The sequence below is a fragment of the Phoca vitulina genome, unplaced genomic scaffold (genome assembly GCF_004348235.1).
Source record: "Phoca vitulina isolate PV1807 unplaced genomic scaffold, GSC_HSeal_1.0 scaffold5, whole genome shotgun sequence".
Classification (NCBI taxonomy): Eukaryota; Metazoa; Chordata; class Mammalia; order Carnivora; family Phocidae; genus Phoca; species Phoca vitulina.
Genome location: NW_022589708.1, coordinates 53,022,388 through 53,039,397, shown reverse-complemented (window position 1 = coordinate 53,039,397; position 17,010 = coordinate 53,022,388). Strand labels below are relative to the sequence as shown.

Sequence of the window (17,010 nt, the reverse complement as noted above, 5' to 3'; positions counted from 1 at the left end):
CACGCACATTTCACTCTTGCTCTTTCTTCTACTTATCATGAAAGTCCCAGTTAACCAGGAAAAAGGAGTTGACTAAAAATGAGAAGTATCTCAAATTGATTTTTAAAGTCTATTGAGGAACATAAAATATATGTGAGTTTTTTTAAAGATTATTTTGTTTTGAACTACTTTTGAAATTAAAAGACTAATAGCTCATGAAATGAATGATCATTATATAGCTAGAAATATGAAAGGGACTTCTTGGAAAACATGGATCCTCGGCATAACAAGCCTCTATCATACCTTCTTATAATTGGTTTATGATTCAAAAATTGTCTAGGGGAGCTGTTAGAATTCTAATTGCACAACGATTTCACCAGACCAGCCAGCCTATTCCACATTCCCCAATGCTCCCTTCCTCCACCAAAAGAATTCGATTCTCCTGAAGCTGTCAAACCAAGCAACACAAAATAGAAACACGAGTAAGAAATTCTTTCAAACTAGTCAATACCTCATGTCCTTGCTAGTTTCAGCATGCTGTGAAATGTGGTTCAAATAGCAGACCAGGAATGGTGTTTTGTTTTTGTTTTTTTTTTTGTACAGAAGTGCATCCATGGACTTGAGCAGACTGTAAATCCAAGCTGCTGGAGAAAAAGCTCATGATAGCGTCCTGGGGCACCACCATGAGAATCTTAATGTGCTCTTTCTTAACACCTTATTCCTGACTTCGTTCATTTGCTTCTGATTATTTTTAGTGTTGTCAATTATTTAGCTAACAGGCAGAAAATTAGGCTTTTATTGACATCCAAAGGGACTCTCCTGAGTGTAATAATGAAGGCAGTTTATTGAATGCCTGTGAGGTTGCTTTCTAATTGTACGCATTAATCTGCCCATGCAAGCTGGCTGGAAATACACAAGCAGATTGTGTGTGCAGATGGAGCACACAGGATGGCTTTTATGAAAAGACCTCTGGAATGTACTTCTGCAGTACTGTCTTTTCCTTAAAAATCGAATGACTGTGACTATTTCAATTGGCAGCTGAGAGCAGACCAGATTAATGGTGCATTAAGTCTGCTACTCTGGCTGGGGACAGATTCATTTCACAATTTAGAATTAGTTCTAGGATTCTTGAGCATGAAAGCAGAGGGTAGAAATAGGCCTCTGACCCTGGTGTAGTTTTCACCATTATTTTTACTCTCTCTACTTACTTATAAAAAGTGAAATGTGGCACTTTTCAGGATGGCCTTTTCTATTAATATTACTGGTGGATTTGGGCATTTGAAATAATAATTAATAAACCTTTGGCTGTGCTTTTTAAAAAAAAAATCAAAGGGAGGATGTTGGGATTTAGGTGATTTAAAACACTTGAGTAAAATCTCAGCATTTAGAATTTTGAATGGTAGCTTATTTTGAGGGTTGTAGTCATCTTTCTAATAATGTCTTTTGGATAGATGGAGAGATAGGTTTGAATTCTGAGCCTATTTAATCGGTGGTGGGGGCTCACGTAGGATGGGAGAAAACGGATGCGTTTCTTCCTACCAAGATCTAAATCTTGCCTAGAGTAGGTGAAAGAAAAATTGAGGAAGTATGTGTGCTTCCCCTGATTTTCAACATGTATGAATGCCATCCTCTTCCAGGTCGGACACTGAGTTGGTACCACAGTTAAACTTACTATAGGGTCCGTGGGCTTTTGTGATCTCTCTGGGCTGTACTCTATTCCTAGATACTGTTTCTAATATTTCTAGGGGAGAAGGGGCTCAATTCTTGAAACCCCAGTTCAAAAAGCTCTTGGAACCATGTTCATTCCAAAACAGGACCTTCCTGTTCCTAAAGTGCCAAGCACCACCTTGAGCTCAGCCTTTCGGTTGCAAGGTTGGGAAGTTTACTTCGTTTCTACCATCAGAGCCATGCATCTCTTTTATTTCCATTTAAATAATAGTATGATTAGTTCCTCGGAGGCACATCTTCATCTATTTTAGTTTCCTAGAGTGGAGGACCCAGGCAGGTCTGCTGAATATGCACACTTAGGCCCCAAGTTTGCCTTCTAATATGCTCACAAAACTTCTAATGCTCTTCATGGGAGCTTCCAAAAGACACTTAAGGGCTAAATCGATCCCTTATCCATATGGTAGGATTAAATCCAACTTCACATTTTATAATCCAAGTAAGGTGAATCCAAAGTCATCCTATTCATAACTTTCTATCTTATGCTAATGAAGTGAACTTATAGATAGAAAAATCCCCATTTTGTTCAGAATAAGACTGAATATTTTATGGGAAATCTGATCTGGGAGAATCCCTGCCTAGTGAATATTAAATCGTGCTGATGGTTAAGACCATATCAAAATCTCTACCCACTATTGATTCTTCCTGCAGATGTCTTGGTGCACGTTAACTCATTTTCATTCCCGCTGCTACCACCTTCATGTAGGTATTTATCACATGCCACCTGCATTATGGCTTCTGTCTCCTTGTCGTCCCCTGTACTACTGGAATGGCTTCATTACCATCTTTGCCCACTGTCTTTTTCTTCTGGTTGCCTTACATGTTTTGTCGATTTCATTTTCTAAAGCACAACTTTAATCATGTCTCTACCCTATTCTAAAACCAATTCAATTCAATTATTTCCCATTTTTTATTAGATGAATTCCAAACTCCTTAACCATACCGTGGGGGAACTGTGGCCACCTTGGTAAGAAGATATCAGACCATGCTAGGATTTGGGTCTGTGTCAGGTGATTGCAGGAGGCTTTGAGGAAGCAGGGCTTTGTTCTGGGTTGAATGGAGGCAGGAGTGATTGTGATTAGGTATCTTAATCTTTTTTTTTTTTTTTTTAAAGATTTTTATTCATTTATTTAACAGAGAGAGAGAGCACAAGCAGGGGGAGCAGGAGAAGGAGAGGGAGAAGCAGGCTCCCCGCTGAGCAAGGAGCTCGGTGTAGGACTCGATCCCAGGACCCTGGGATCATGACCTGAGCCGAAGGCAGATGCGTAACCATCTGAGCCACCCAGGCGCCCCTAGGTATCTTAATCTTATCTGAAAGGAGGGAAGACCTGAGTGATTAATTGTAATGGTAATGTAATTAATAAAGAAGTGGCAGTCACACAAATTAGCTAGGAATTGGGGGTATTTGGTCACTTTGGCTTAGACGAGGTTCTTGTATCTTTGTTCAGACATGTTAACGAGTGGTCTTCTTTTTGTCAGGATCCATCACAGTCACAGGGTGACCTCTTTTGACGTTGATACTGTGTGAAATTGCTTCCAACAGGAGAACACCAAGGCCTAGCTCTGAGTGCCAGGCCAGCTCCTGGATGTCAGGGCCAGCATCTAGCCTTCTCAATACGTAATTAATAATTGGTGAAAGATGAAAGTTGACTAGTGTCTTATTTATAAACTAGTTTACTTAATTATCTTATCATTGGAAGCTGGTCCTGTCAAGTGTTCTCTTCTTGTGAGGGCAGATCTGGGGTCAGACTACTTGGGCTCAAGCTATAATCCGTCTGCTCACTAGCTGAGCATTATTTAACTCCTTGAGCCTCTGTTTCCTCATGGAGAGCATGGGGTGGGACTAGTAAAAGTTGCTAACTCAGAAGAAGATTAATCAATATAATCCATGTAAGACATCCAGTATTGTGTTTGGAGGGAGAAACTAAACAAAGTCTAAAGTAACTGCAAATGACAGCACAAGAAGAAGTATGAGAGGGACCAGCTGATTCTGGCCTTTGTTCCCAAGAATAGACCCTAAGAATGTCTTTTTTTTTTTTTTTTTTTTTTTTAATTTTTTTTTAAGATTCTATTTATTTGACAGAGAGAGCACAAGCAGAGGGAGAGAGAGAGAGAAGCAGGCTCCCCGCTGAGCAAGGAGCCCGATGCGGGACTCGATCCCAGGACGCTGGGATCATGACCCAGGCCGAAGGCAGCCGCTTAACCGACTGAGCCACCCAGGCGTCCCAAGAATGTCTTTTTGACACATAAGATTTACTAAGGCTGTGGGGCCCAGAAAGCGGTTCTGGTAAATATACGGTACCTGGGGGCATATGTGGCCCACCCCCCTCTTGGAGACAGGCTACCTGCTGAGCCAACTTTGTGACTTCCGTGTGAGTTCTAAGATCCTTACTGAAAAAAATTACCACAAAATGAACTCTGGTCAAACAAATAATCTAAGAAAAAGGAAGAGAGAAGATATCAGAATAATTGTGAACAAAGAAGATAGTGACATTTATAGTCAAGTATATGATGGATTTTATCTTCTTTTTTTAATTAAGAATCAGCATGATCAAATTAATATCAAGAGGATTTTAGTGCTAGAAAAGGCACAAGGAAGAGAGGGAGATAGGAAGTAACATAAGCATTTTTTTCTTTGCATGAGGAAAGGCTTGTGAATTCTTCATATTGATAGAAGACTAAGTGATACGTGTTTTATGTGTTTAATTATATGTACAAATAGGATAGGATATAGGATAGGATATATAACAGGATTATAAGATACATAACAGGATATGTAGGCTATATAACATAAAAACCTTAGGAGAAAAAAATACAACACTGAAATACAATGAATACAATGAAAATTTGATCATTACAACAGAAGGCAGAAAGGAGGGTGCAAGTTTTATAAACAAGTCAGCAGTGGGGCGCCTGGGTGGCTCAGTCATTAAGCGTCTTCTCGGCTCAGGTCATGATCCCGGGGTCCTGGGATCGAGCCCTGCATCAGGTTCCCTGCTCTGTGGGAAGCCTGCTTCTCCTGCTCCCCCTGCTTGTGTTCCAGTCTCTCTGTTAAATAAATAAAATCTTAAAAAAAAAAATGAAGGGAGCAGCACCAGATATCTGCTGACAACAGCATCAGCTAGCGGTTCTGAGAGGCAGAGGCACTTTCTTCACCTTTTGGTGCGCCTGGGTGGCTCAGTTGGTTAAGCGTCTGCCTTTGGCTCAGGTCATGATCTCAGGGTCGTGGGATCGAGCCCCCTGTCGGGCTCTGCTCAACGGGGAGCCTGCTTCTCCCTCTGCCTGCTTATGCTCTCTCTCTCTCTGTCAAATAAATTAAATCTTAAGTCAGCAATCACAGAAAAGGTATATAGGCCAAATCTCCTTATTAAAAGAAATGCTCTTGGATCACATAAAAAGATGAAACTCTAGCTATACGCTACTACAAGAGACGCTGCAAAACAAAGGAGTTGAAAGTAAAGGCATGGAAAATATAACCATAAATGCTAACAAAAGAAGGCAGATTAATTAATATCACTATTAGTAGGAGACAGAATTGAATTCAAGGTGAAAACCATTCAACAGGATAAAGGTCTTTTCTAGAGATAAAATATGTAACCCAAAAGATAATGTGAATTATAAATATCAATTTGAAACCTATAAAGCAAACTGCTTAAGTCTGTAATATACATAATGGGTTTGTCAAATTTTCCTTTTAATTTAGCTAATTTTCCGTTGAAATGAATACATCAAGTGAACAAAAAAATAAATATAAGGAATAGAAGATTTGAATAACAATGGCTTAGTATGATTATATAGACAGTTATAAAGTGTTGTACCTAGTTTATGAAAATACGTATTCTTGGGGTGCCTGGATGGCTCAGTTGATTAAGTGTCTGACTCTTGATTTCAGCTCAGGTCTTGATCTCAGAGTCATGAGTTCAAGCCCCATGTTAGGCTCCACACTGGGCACGGAGTCTATTTAAAAAAAAAAAAAAATATATATATATATATATGTATGTGTATGTATATATATATATATATATATATATATATATTCTTTACAAATATTGACGTAACTACAATTGGCCCTGACTAAGGTTTCAAAGTTTCTCAGAAAATCCCCCAAATACTCCCAAATCCTACAAAGCCAACATTCCTAAGAAAAATCTAATAATGTTAGAAATTAAGCAATAAGAAGCTTTAACATCTATTCACTTAATTTTTTTTTATTTTTTTGAAGATTTTATTTATTTATTTATTTATTTAAGAGAGAGAGACAGCGAGAGAGGGAACACAAGCAGGGGAAGTGGGAGAGGGAGAAACAGGCTTCCCGTGGAGCAGGGAGCCCGATGCGGGGCTCGATCCCAGGACCCTGAGATCATGACCTCAGCTGAAGGCAGATGCTTAATGACTGAGCCACCCAGGCGCCCTTAATTTTTTTTTTTTCTAATCACTTCTCTAAATGACTGTTATGGTACAAATTGAAACCAAAACTCAAATTATAAATTATTTAGGGATAAAAGAATACAAATTCTAAAGTATTTCATGTTAAAATCTACAGAATATGGCTACAAAATTATTTAGAAAATGTAGAGTTTTAAAAGCATTTAGTAAAAATGGAAATAAAAAACCAAAGCATTTTATTAATATAGTATTATAACCATAAAATAAATACAAAGATATGGAAGAGATGGGAGGATAATAACAGAAATTTTTTTTTTTTTAGTAAGGTAGAAAAGGAATTTATCATCTGTAAATTAACCCCAAAACTGGAGTCTTTAAACTTCTGATAAAATTTCAGACAAATTTTGAACTTGTCTGATTTTATTTTATTTTATTTAAAGATTTTATTTATTTATTTGACACAGAGAGAGAGATAGAGAGCACAAGCAGGGGGAGCGGCAGGCAGAGGGAGAGGGAGAAGCAGGCTCCCCGCTGAGCAAGGAGCCCAACGTGGGGCTCAATCCCAGGACCCTGGGATCATGACCTGAGCCGAAGGCAGCCACTTAACTGACTGAGCCACCCAGGTGCCCCAGAACTTGTCTGATTTTAAAAGAAAAAACAAAAACAAAAACAAAAAAACCTGCAAGGACAAGAAAGGAAGTATAACCAAAATTCTGGAAGAGCAAAATACTATGTCCTACTTCTAATTGTTAAATGAGGAAATCTGGGTGAAAAAAAGTATTTCCAGGGAAAATATATACAGTTAGACTTAATGCCTGAATAGAATAAAAACTATAAATGGAAGAGAAAATGTAGTTTGACTTTTACCTACAAAAGTCCCTAGGCCCAGCTGGGTCTTTTCCAGTGAGTTCTACTAAACCTTCAAGGAAGGTATTAGATTTTGTTTGAAATTCTAGGAAGAAAGCCAGCTTCCCCAGTGAAGTCTGGAACAGGATGATGAGAGTGCTTATTATTACTGACCTGCAACTAGAGACCGTTTCTATTTCTAACAAAGAAATTAAGAGCCTACATATTGGCTCTTTAGAAAGGGGTAAGTGTCTCTGATTGTCCGTCTAAAACATCCCAAAGGGATCAACTAAAAAATTATTAGAACTGGTACAAATAGTTCAACTAACATGAATCGATCTAAATGCAAACATTTGTCTTTCTTAAAAACCATCAAAAGCCCACTATAAAATATAATTGAAAGAAAAATCCCATATAAAATAATCATCCACAATGTAAATCATGTGGTTATAAGTCTAATAAATAGACCCCACATAAATGAAATACCTAAAAGAAGATGAACATAAATATACACCATTTACTATAAGAGGAAAAAATCAATATTATAAAGATATTTCTCCTGAACAGGAGAATTTGATAAACAAAGTTTAAAGAGAAAATACTAAAAAAGTAGATAAACTTAAAAATGAAAAATTGAAGGGACTTGGGAGAGGCTTAATGTACCAGGTATCATATATGTAATATAAAAGTATGATAGTAATAAAGTGTTATTGGCATTGTAATAAATAAATCTATTCAATGAAAGAGAGAATTTACAAGTAGGCCCATGAATATATGGGCATTTAGTATTTAGGACTTCAGCTATTGATAAAAGTATCCTTTCAAATCAGTATCAAAAAGACAGTTTGACAAACTGTATTGAACCCACAAAATTAGAATGTAATGAATGTTTTTAGAAATTATAAGTCATGTGCACAACTCAGAAGCTATAAGGAAAAGTACAGACTACAGAAAAAATTTATGATAGGAGACACAGTGAACAACACTACAAGTGAGTCTAGGAGAAAATATTTGCCTCAAGAGTAATGGACAAAGGATTAGTTTCACAAAGAACTCTACAAAGTAATAAGAAAAAGACAACTCTAGAAAAACTGGCAAAGCACTCTACCAGGTTACTAGGTTCTAGGTATGTATTATGAATAAAACAAATATAGCCCCATAACCAAATGTGGAAATTCAGATAATAAACAAGCTAACCAAGAAATATATAGGATAACAGACTATAATTCCTGTGGGAGAACATAGTGGTGAAGATAGCAATCTCTACCAGTGATCAAGAATACTGGGACTGGGAGGGAGAATCTCCTTAGCATGATCAGGAAGACCTGAATCTCTGAGAAAATGATATTTGAACTGCAGATGAAAGCATGAGAAAGAATGACCTCTGCTGAGAACCAGGAGAGAAGGTCCTAGGCTGAGGGATCAGCACACGGTGTATTCAATAACCTGAAAGGAAGCTGGTATATTGGGGTTGAAGTGGGGAATGAGAGATCTTGAATTTGCCCAGATAGGCAGGAGCCAGACAGATCATGCAGGCCATGGCGCAGAATCTGGATTTTATTTTAACTAGAGGGGGCAAGCCTTCAGAAGCTTTTTTATTCTTTTTAAGAAGTGATTACCATTTGCTGTGTCAAGAATAGATTTGAGGAGGGGCGCCTGGGTGGCTCAGTCGTTAAGCGTCTGCCTTCGGCTCAGGTCATGATCCAGGGTCCTGGGATCGAGCCCCGCATCGGGCTCTCTGCTCCGCAGGAAGCCTGCTTCTCCCTCTCTCACTCCCCCTGCTTGTGTTCCTTCTCTCGCTGTGTCTCTCTCTGTCAAATAAATAAATAAAATCTTAAAAAAAAAAAAAAAAAAAAGAATAGATTCGAGGAGGCAAGAATGGAAATGGAGAAGCTAGAGACAACATTACTGCCGGAGTCCAGGTAGGAGTTGGTGTTGGCTCAGTTTAGAGTGACGTCAGTGTTCGTGAATTTCAAGTGAAGCCAATTGACCCCACCACTCCTCCATCCTCCTCCATGTCTACCATCCCCAAACACCTGATATATTATTTTTCCCCAAGTTTAATTCACTTGCTCTGGTACACATGCAGATGGTTGACTTTATCTGAGAAAGAGGAGGGAGAGAATTAAAGGCATTTGTAAAGGAAAGTTTGTAAAAATGGACTGTGGACTCTAAGCTGCCCCATAAGTAAAGATGGGTGGGAACTGATGGTGAGAAAGGAGGAAACAAGGGTTTGGAAATCTCAAAGAGGCTAGAAAATTATTATAGTGAGGATGTTTGTGCAAAGAACATGGAATGACAGAAAGTTCTGTCCAAGAGTGAGATCTGTCATTTCATATGTTGGAGGGAGGATATTTGTTAATGATGATAAAATCTAGGGTAGGACTCGAGGAGTGTTGCTGAGGCAGAATGAAGAGCTACTGGAGATGAGGAAATAAAAAAAACAAACAACAACAACAACAAAAAACCCCTCAAAACCAGAGCCTAGGGGCTGGATGGAAGGCAGGGAGGAGATCAAGGACTTCCATGTCACTGACACTAGTTGAGATAAGGAGGAAGGCTAGTCGTAATGAATGAGAGCTGGTTGACCAGATGGTTTGGAGTGTAGCAGTAGCAAAGAGGGGAAGAACTTAGGGTATACTGATGTCAGGAGCACTACAGGAACAGACATTCTTTTTTGTAAGTGATGGGGGGAGAAGTAATGGTCTGCAGTAGCACGGGGAGCAAAGAAGATGCCTGTGTCACCACTAGGCACTGAGGACAATGTAGTATGAGAAATAAAATACCTCCATTTAGGGAACTTGGAGGAAAGCACTGTCTTTAAGATATAGTCTTGGTTTCAGGTAAGGAAGAGATCTGAGGGAGATTTTTTTTTTTCTTTTGAAATAATTTTCAGTTTAGAGAAAGTCACAAAAATAGTACAGTGTTTTGCAGTAAGATCTTCTCCTACCTTCCCCTAATGTTAATATCTTATATAAACATAGTACAATTATCAAACTAGGAAATTAACATTGATGTAACACTACAAACTACAGGCTTTATCAGAATTTCACCAGTTTCTCTCCAATGTTCTTTTTCTATTTTAGGATCTGATTCAGGATCACATAATATAATTAGTGGTCATGACTATTTCGTTTCCTCCAATCTGTGACAGTGCCTCATTTTTGCCTTATGTTTCATGACCTTGACACTTTCAGTCAGTACTGGTTAGTTACTTTGTAGAATGTACCTCATATGTGGATTTATCTGATGTTTTCTTATGATCAGATTGAGGTTTTAATTTTCAGAATACTAAGAAGTGATGCTGTGTCCTCAGAGCATCATATCAGAGGATACATGATGTTGATGTCCTCCTTATTGCTGATGTTAACTCTCATTACTTGGTTGTGGTAATCTCCACTGTAAAGTTATTTTCTTCCCTTTGTAATTGGGGGAGATACTTTAGGGCTATTCTAATATCCGGTTACCCTCAAATTTTTCCCTGCTGATTTAGCTCTGAGTGCTTACAAATGTATGAATGGATTTTGTTCACATCCACTTACACGAAACGAACTCAGGCACGGTATCTGTTTAGTTTATCTGATAACCCATATTGCTAAGCACAAAGCAGAGACTAAAGAAATATCTGTTGCCTGCACAAATGCATGTGTAAATGTAAGAATGATTACTTGCTCACCTAACCTTCACGGTGGGGAAGTTCAGGTTTGTGAAGCTATTGTGAAACACAGGAAGAATGTCCTGTTAGGTAGTACTCATATAGAAGGGCTCCTAAGACACACTGAGGTTTTGTTTTCAAATGAGTGTTATAACATGATTTAATCTTAAGTCAGGATCACATGGACCTAAGAGAATTATGCATATTAAATATCCATCTGTACAACTATAATAGTTCTCAAAATCAACAGGGCTGCTTTTGAGAAACGTAGATTCTCAGATCCTACTCCAGGTATGCTGAATTAGAAAGTCCAAGTCTTGAGTACAGTCATTTCCAAGAAGCACCATAGATGATTCTCATGGTTCCAGCCTCACACAGGTCTTCCTATTGGCATTTTGGAAATTATTGTTCAAAGGAACCTAGAATGGCATGTGTAAAGCTTTTCCCCAGTATGCACCACAATGGTGTGTATGCTTTTTGTCTTTTTGAGAAACATTTCAAAATCACAGAAAATATGTATCAACCACTAAAGTCATACCTAAGATTTTGCTTACATGTGGTTCATTTTTTAAAATTTTTTTATTGTTACGTTAATCCCCATACATTACATCATTAGTTTTAGGTATAGTGTTCCATGATTCATTGTTTGTGCATAACACCCAGTGCTCCATGCAGAACGTGCCCTCCACATGTGGTTCATTTTTAAAAAGAAATTTAAATGGCATGGAGATGAATGAACCCTTTCACTGTTTCCCCCATCCCTCTGTCATTCTCCTAGCAGTAACAGCTGTTCTGGGATGTAACATTTGTCAGTGCCCTTCAGCCAAAGACCACCAGGGATACACCGGTAGTTGAACGTGCTGGGTTTATTACTTGTTGCAGATAAAGAAAACACACCATAAGAAATGAAGGGATAGCTCAGTAAGGCTGCTAGGAATAACTGATTAGGATTTAGGTTTTGGTTGGGTAATTTTGGGAAGGGTCTAAAGAAGCAGGGGATTGCTCTGGATTATGTGTTGTCAGCATGTGGGGACAATTCTATGTTTGGCTGTCTCAATAAATCTTACCCATAGGAAGGACAGCCTAGATGAGTATAAAGCTGTAATTGGTAAGGAAGTCGCCATTCATTTAGCAAGATGGGGGATATTTGGTAATTTGTGAGATGTACTTATGTGAAGTGGATGCTCTGTGGGATCATTTATGTCCATTAGTAGAACAACATGGCTTAGTCAGATTAGTTTGTAATAACATTGAGGTGTAGATGTGTCAGAACAGTTCCCAGATGCCTTGGGCTGCTTTTCTTTTTCTCATCATGTACATTTTTCCAACTTTATTACATATATATGAAACCACACAACCCCCTCTACTCATATATTCAGACTGTTGTTTGTGTCCTTCAGATATTTTGATCACTGTATCATACTTTCACAACTCTCCTCCTCCCCCCACTGGATACTGTTTTTTGGAATTGAACCATATTGATTCTTGATGTAGATCTAGTTCATTTCCTTCTTCCTTTCCATTCTCATCTCCCCCACCCCTGTCCCACCCCCAGCTCCCTCTATCTTCCTTCTCTCTATCTCTGAGACTCTTACAAATGGTGCTGGATTAAATGACCCTGTTCAGGTGTCTTTAAATACCTATGCAAGAGTTTCTCTAGAGTAGGCACCTAGACATGATACATATATTCAACTCTACTAAGTATTGTCAAATACTCTCTGAAGCGGTAACATCAATTTTCCCTTCCATTAGCAATTTATAAAGGGACCAGTTTTGCAAGACACCCTCCCTAGCATCTGGAAGGTTATCATACTTTTTTATACACTGGGCCTAGGTAGCTTCTAGAACTGACAGGAAGACAAAGCTCAAGGATGAACAGATTCTTCCCCTTTCCCACCTTCCCCTCCCCCGACGAAGGTTCTGAAATACCTAAGCTGCCTAGCTGAATCCTTGAGAATCCTTTTTTTCTCTTCTTCCTCAACTCTTCTTGGCTACCTCTTATAGTTTTGGAATTGATCACCTGAATGGAGAAATGATTCTCTTGTATATATTTCTTTGTGTTGTGTTATGAGGGTACACTAGGTGCTGTAATAGACTTTAAAATATATATATAGATTGAGTAATATGGGGTTTTTTTCTGGCTCATTTAAAGCATGGGTGAACAAGTTCAAGTGGAGGCCCCCTCTACTCATATAGGCAGGCCCCAAGCCAATATAGGCTTCCCTAACTTCAGTATACAACTTTCAAGTTTGTGCTGGGGGTTATCTTTATTCCAGCCAGCGAGAAGGAGAAAAACGTGTGGAGGAGCATGTGTGGGAAGTTTATAATTAGTTCGTCCCGGAAGGGGTATGCATCACTCCCTTTCATGTTCGGGGTCAAGACTCGACCCTGTGGCCAACCTCAACTGCAAGGGAGGCCAGGAAATATAGTCAAGTTGTGTGACTAGAAGAGGAGAACATGAATTTGGACATTTAGCAATTCTCTGCTGCAACTGGGTTATATTGAAGTGAGGTTATCCTGAAGACACCTTTTAGGATAAGCTATAGGAATCACCCTAAAAACAAGCAGGAAGGACGCTTGAAGGTCTTAAGTTGGACATGAGGGAACTAAATCTAAACCAAGTCTGAGTTATTGGTAATCCTTTCATCAGTTCTGTGGAGAATAAAGGAAGGAGTCCTCTATTGACGCTTGGGTTAGAGTGATAAAGCAAAACAGGATCATCCCCTCAATAGGTGGCAAAGTCACAGGATGACAAAGGGCAAGAAACTCCAAGGGAAAAGTGACTCAGTGCTGCAGTCCAGGGTTCTTAGTCTTGTTGGACTTCCCACCAGGAAATTCTCCTACTTTTGCCCTCAAGGAGGTTGTGTATTTTATTTTTATTAAATATGACCATGGTTGCCTACAAGGATCCCAATTCAGTTTAGCCAATATATGGAAACTAGAGTATATACCTAGGCACTGTACTAATAGTAGAGAAATACCAGTTAGTTTAGTAGCTTGGAACTTGGCTTGTTTGTGTACTTAATCTTGGGGAATAATCCGCATTCTGCACAGACCCGTACTTGTATTCCTGTGACCGTTGTTATGATTTAGTCCTGTGGCGTAAGTGGGGCAGTGGTCATTGGCAGAAGGGCCGTGGCTAGTGGCTGGCTCCACAGTTAAGAAAGCAACCGTCAGCACACAGTGCAGGGCTGCCAGTCAACTTGGCCTGAAGTTCCTTCCTTGTTTTATCATGGTGTTTCTTTTTCACTGCGTTTCCTATGTCTGAACTCAGCTAAGGATATTCAGGAATCTCATCCCAACTTCTGGCAACTCTCTTCTTTTAACACTTTTGACTGATGACTTCATAAAGCCCCAGACAGTGGGGCAGCTTCCAGCTCTGCGACTTCATTAGTCTCCTTGTCTACTCTGGGCAAGATAAGCAATCCTAGACAAATGGAGAGGCTGTTTGTCTCAACTGCTGAAGCCTTATGTTTCTCAGGGTTATGTACATCGCTTAACTTTTTGCTCTTCCTTTCCTAACTCAAGCTTCTGACCTTGTTCAAACGCCATGTTCTATCTAAGTAATTATTTGAAGTGATGTGGGCATCTCTGTTTAATTTTGAATTCCTTGTTTTGATTTTACCTCCACTGGATACCATTTATTTTTACCAGACCAGTTGCGTTTCCTTTGATGCCCACATCCTAAGTGCTTGATGAATTGGATCCTAGCAGTAGGACTAAAATATTAGGGGGGAGAAGAGGGATAACTGAGGGAAGGAGGCAGGCAGAAAGCAGGCTGCAAGGAGCTGATGCGATATAAATTAGGCCTCCATGAGGTATTTGGTTGTGAATGTGAAATAAAGTGGTAAAAATCCCACAAATTACAAGAGGAAAGGACAAAGGAATAGAGATCAATGGTAGGCAGCATGGGAAAGTCATTGAAGTAAGGGCTAGGAAACAATGCTAGTGTGCTCTGCTTGACATAGAGGAGAGGAGAAATTGGGGTGATTGTTTGGGTTTTTTTTCTTTTTAAAAAATATTTATTTTTTGAGAGAGAGAGACAGAGGGCATGGGGAGGGAGAAAGGGAGAGGGACAGAGAGAATCTCAAGCAGACTCCCTGCTGAGTGTAGAGCCCGACTCAGGGATCGATCTCATGACCCTAAGATCATGACCTGAGCCAAAACCGAGTCAGACGCTTAACTGACTGAGCCACCCAGGCACCCCCAGTGGTTTGAGTTTTTAAGGGAAAATCAAAGAACTTCTTATTAGAACTGAGGATATTTCTAGGCCAATCTTTCTGAGCTAAAAAGAGGTGTCAGAAATGCAGGCCAGACCAGCAGCACTTCTTAACTCCCATGGGAGGTACAAATCAAATGCAAAGGTGTGTGGGTCTGTCTGTCTGTGTGGAGAGAGAGGGCCCATTGCTGCTTTTAGAATCCCAAAGGGGAGGTGGTCCATGATCCATATGTGGTAAAGAATTACTGCATTGGAGGGGCTATGTATCCTGAGAGCAGTCAAAGCCATGAGGGAAATGAGAGGAGAAAGTAAGTGAAGGGCCATGTGAAACCAGTGTGGAATGACAGTCACAGGGGACCCAGTGTAACACAGTTCTGTCGTGAAGTCCGAGTGTCAAGCTTTAAATGCTCAAAAGGGAAGTTAGGACCCCACACTGTGGAATCTGAGAGAGCATTTATCTCCATGTCAAACTACACAAAGTAGAAAATATGAAATCATAGGTTCACATTCCACAAACAATTTTATATTTTTCAGACTAATGTTCTTCAAGAATGTGGTCTTGCAATAGCATTTTGTTTTGGTCTTCTACGCTACCTTGTTCTCAACTCACCTTTTGTTCTACTCAGGAGATTTTCAGTCATCACCCAATAAAAGGCTAGGCTAGTATCCAAAGGCACAATAAATAATATTTCTATTTTCATGAAGGCACTAACATGTATTTGTGTTCCTGCTAGCAAAACTGCTGAGTTCCTGAGCAGACTGGAAGCAGAGTTGCCAGACAGAAGTACCCGTCAAATTGCTCTTCGTGACCCACAGTCTTCAACTTGGGTAAGTGGAATGCCATGCAGGGTTGCCATCTGGTACTTTATAAAGAGGCATTTAGTGAATGAAGACTAAGGGCATAGAGTGTCCTTATATTGTAGATTGTTGGGACTAAAGGCAGATGATCTGATCTGAAACTTTGACTTCAACTGTTGCTTCCTTCAGCTATAAAATAATGCTGTACTTGTTATCTACATTATGGGCACCTTTCAGCCTCTGAAAAGCCTTTGATCTCACCTAGTCATCCATCTATTTTTCTATCCTTCAAATTTTTATGTTTACATAAGGTCTATCAAGTGCATACAGTTTCTGCCTGGAAGGACTTTAGTTAAGTGAAGGAGATAAACCATAGCTATAAAGTCAACAGGTGAGTATAGAGCATATAACAATTAGAAAGTTAAAGCTTAAAGGATGAGTCAGTAACATGAAGAGTCATTCTGGGTGTCAGGAATTAGAACATAGAAGCAAGAATTAAGGTATAATGGCAAGAAAATGCACAGCTTATGTTAGGGAACAAAAGTTGTGTAGCTCACTCTTCTAGAGAAGGCTAGAGAAGGATGCAAGAACCATGAGGGGCAATTTGGGTGGGGTAGTTCAGGTGGCAATTTGGGTGGGGTAGTTCATTGTGTAGGCTGTCTTGGGTTCTGCAGGATGCTTAGCAACCCTGACCCCTGGGCACAAAATGCTGGTAGCATCCCCCAGACATCAAGACTTCCAGAAATGCATCACACGTGGAGCTTGTGGTGCTCCCAGCAGAACACTGCAGAAATTTGTATGATGATTGGAGAACTTGGACCTCATTCTGTGAGTGCTGAAGGTACTAAAAATTTTTAGGGAAGGTTCAAGGTCAGATTTGTATTTTAGCAGAATCACACTGGTAACCATGTGAAGGATGGCTCTAAAGGAATAGAGAGGCAGAGAGGCCTCTAAGAGGCTCTGTGTTAGTCCAGGTGAGGAATGATGAAAGCATGAAGTAGGGCAGTGGGTAGGAGGGTGGAAATGAGAGCACAGGTCAGAGAACCACTTAGAAGGTGAAATTGGCAGGGCCTTGGTTATTGACTAGGTAACTGGGGACAAGAAAGTAAGTGTAATTAAGGATGCCTCTGGGAAAGGGTTGTAGTTGAAAGAAAAGATGGGTTTAAGTTTTCAAGAGTGTTCACTTTTCCAGAGTTTGGGTAGGTAAATAAGATATTACAGAAACCTGATCTTCATTTCCTTCATCCCCCTTTCTCTTTAGTGACCATGTTTTAAAATGTCAAGAACACGTTATGACACTCCTTGGGAAAAGGTCCTTATGCTCTTACAAAATTTTAAAAGTTCCTTATTTTTTTGGTCCACTTCTAATGTGTTCCAAAGTCTAGATTTGCCACAGGTCCTG

At 39.6% G+C, this 17,010-nt stretch overlaps 1 protein-coding gene across 2 annotated transcripts in view; it reads left to right on the top strand.

Annotated features, from left to right (window-relative positions):
- Positions 1–17,010, top strand: part of EPSTI1 (epithelial stromal interaction 1) — an 87,876-nt gene that overhangs the window by 36,532 nt on the left and 34,334 nt on the right. For both annotated transcript variants that reach the window (XM_032402950.1, XM_032402951.1), the window contains one exon: positions 15,545–15,638. In XM_032402950.1, the coding sequence (XP_032258841.1) occupies positions 15,545–15,638 (94 nt within the window). The remainder of the gene's footprint in view (positions 1–15,544; positions 15,639–17,010) is intronic.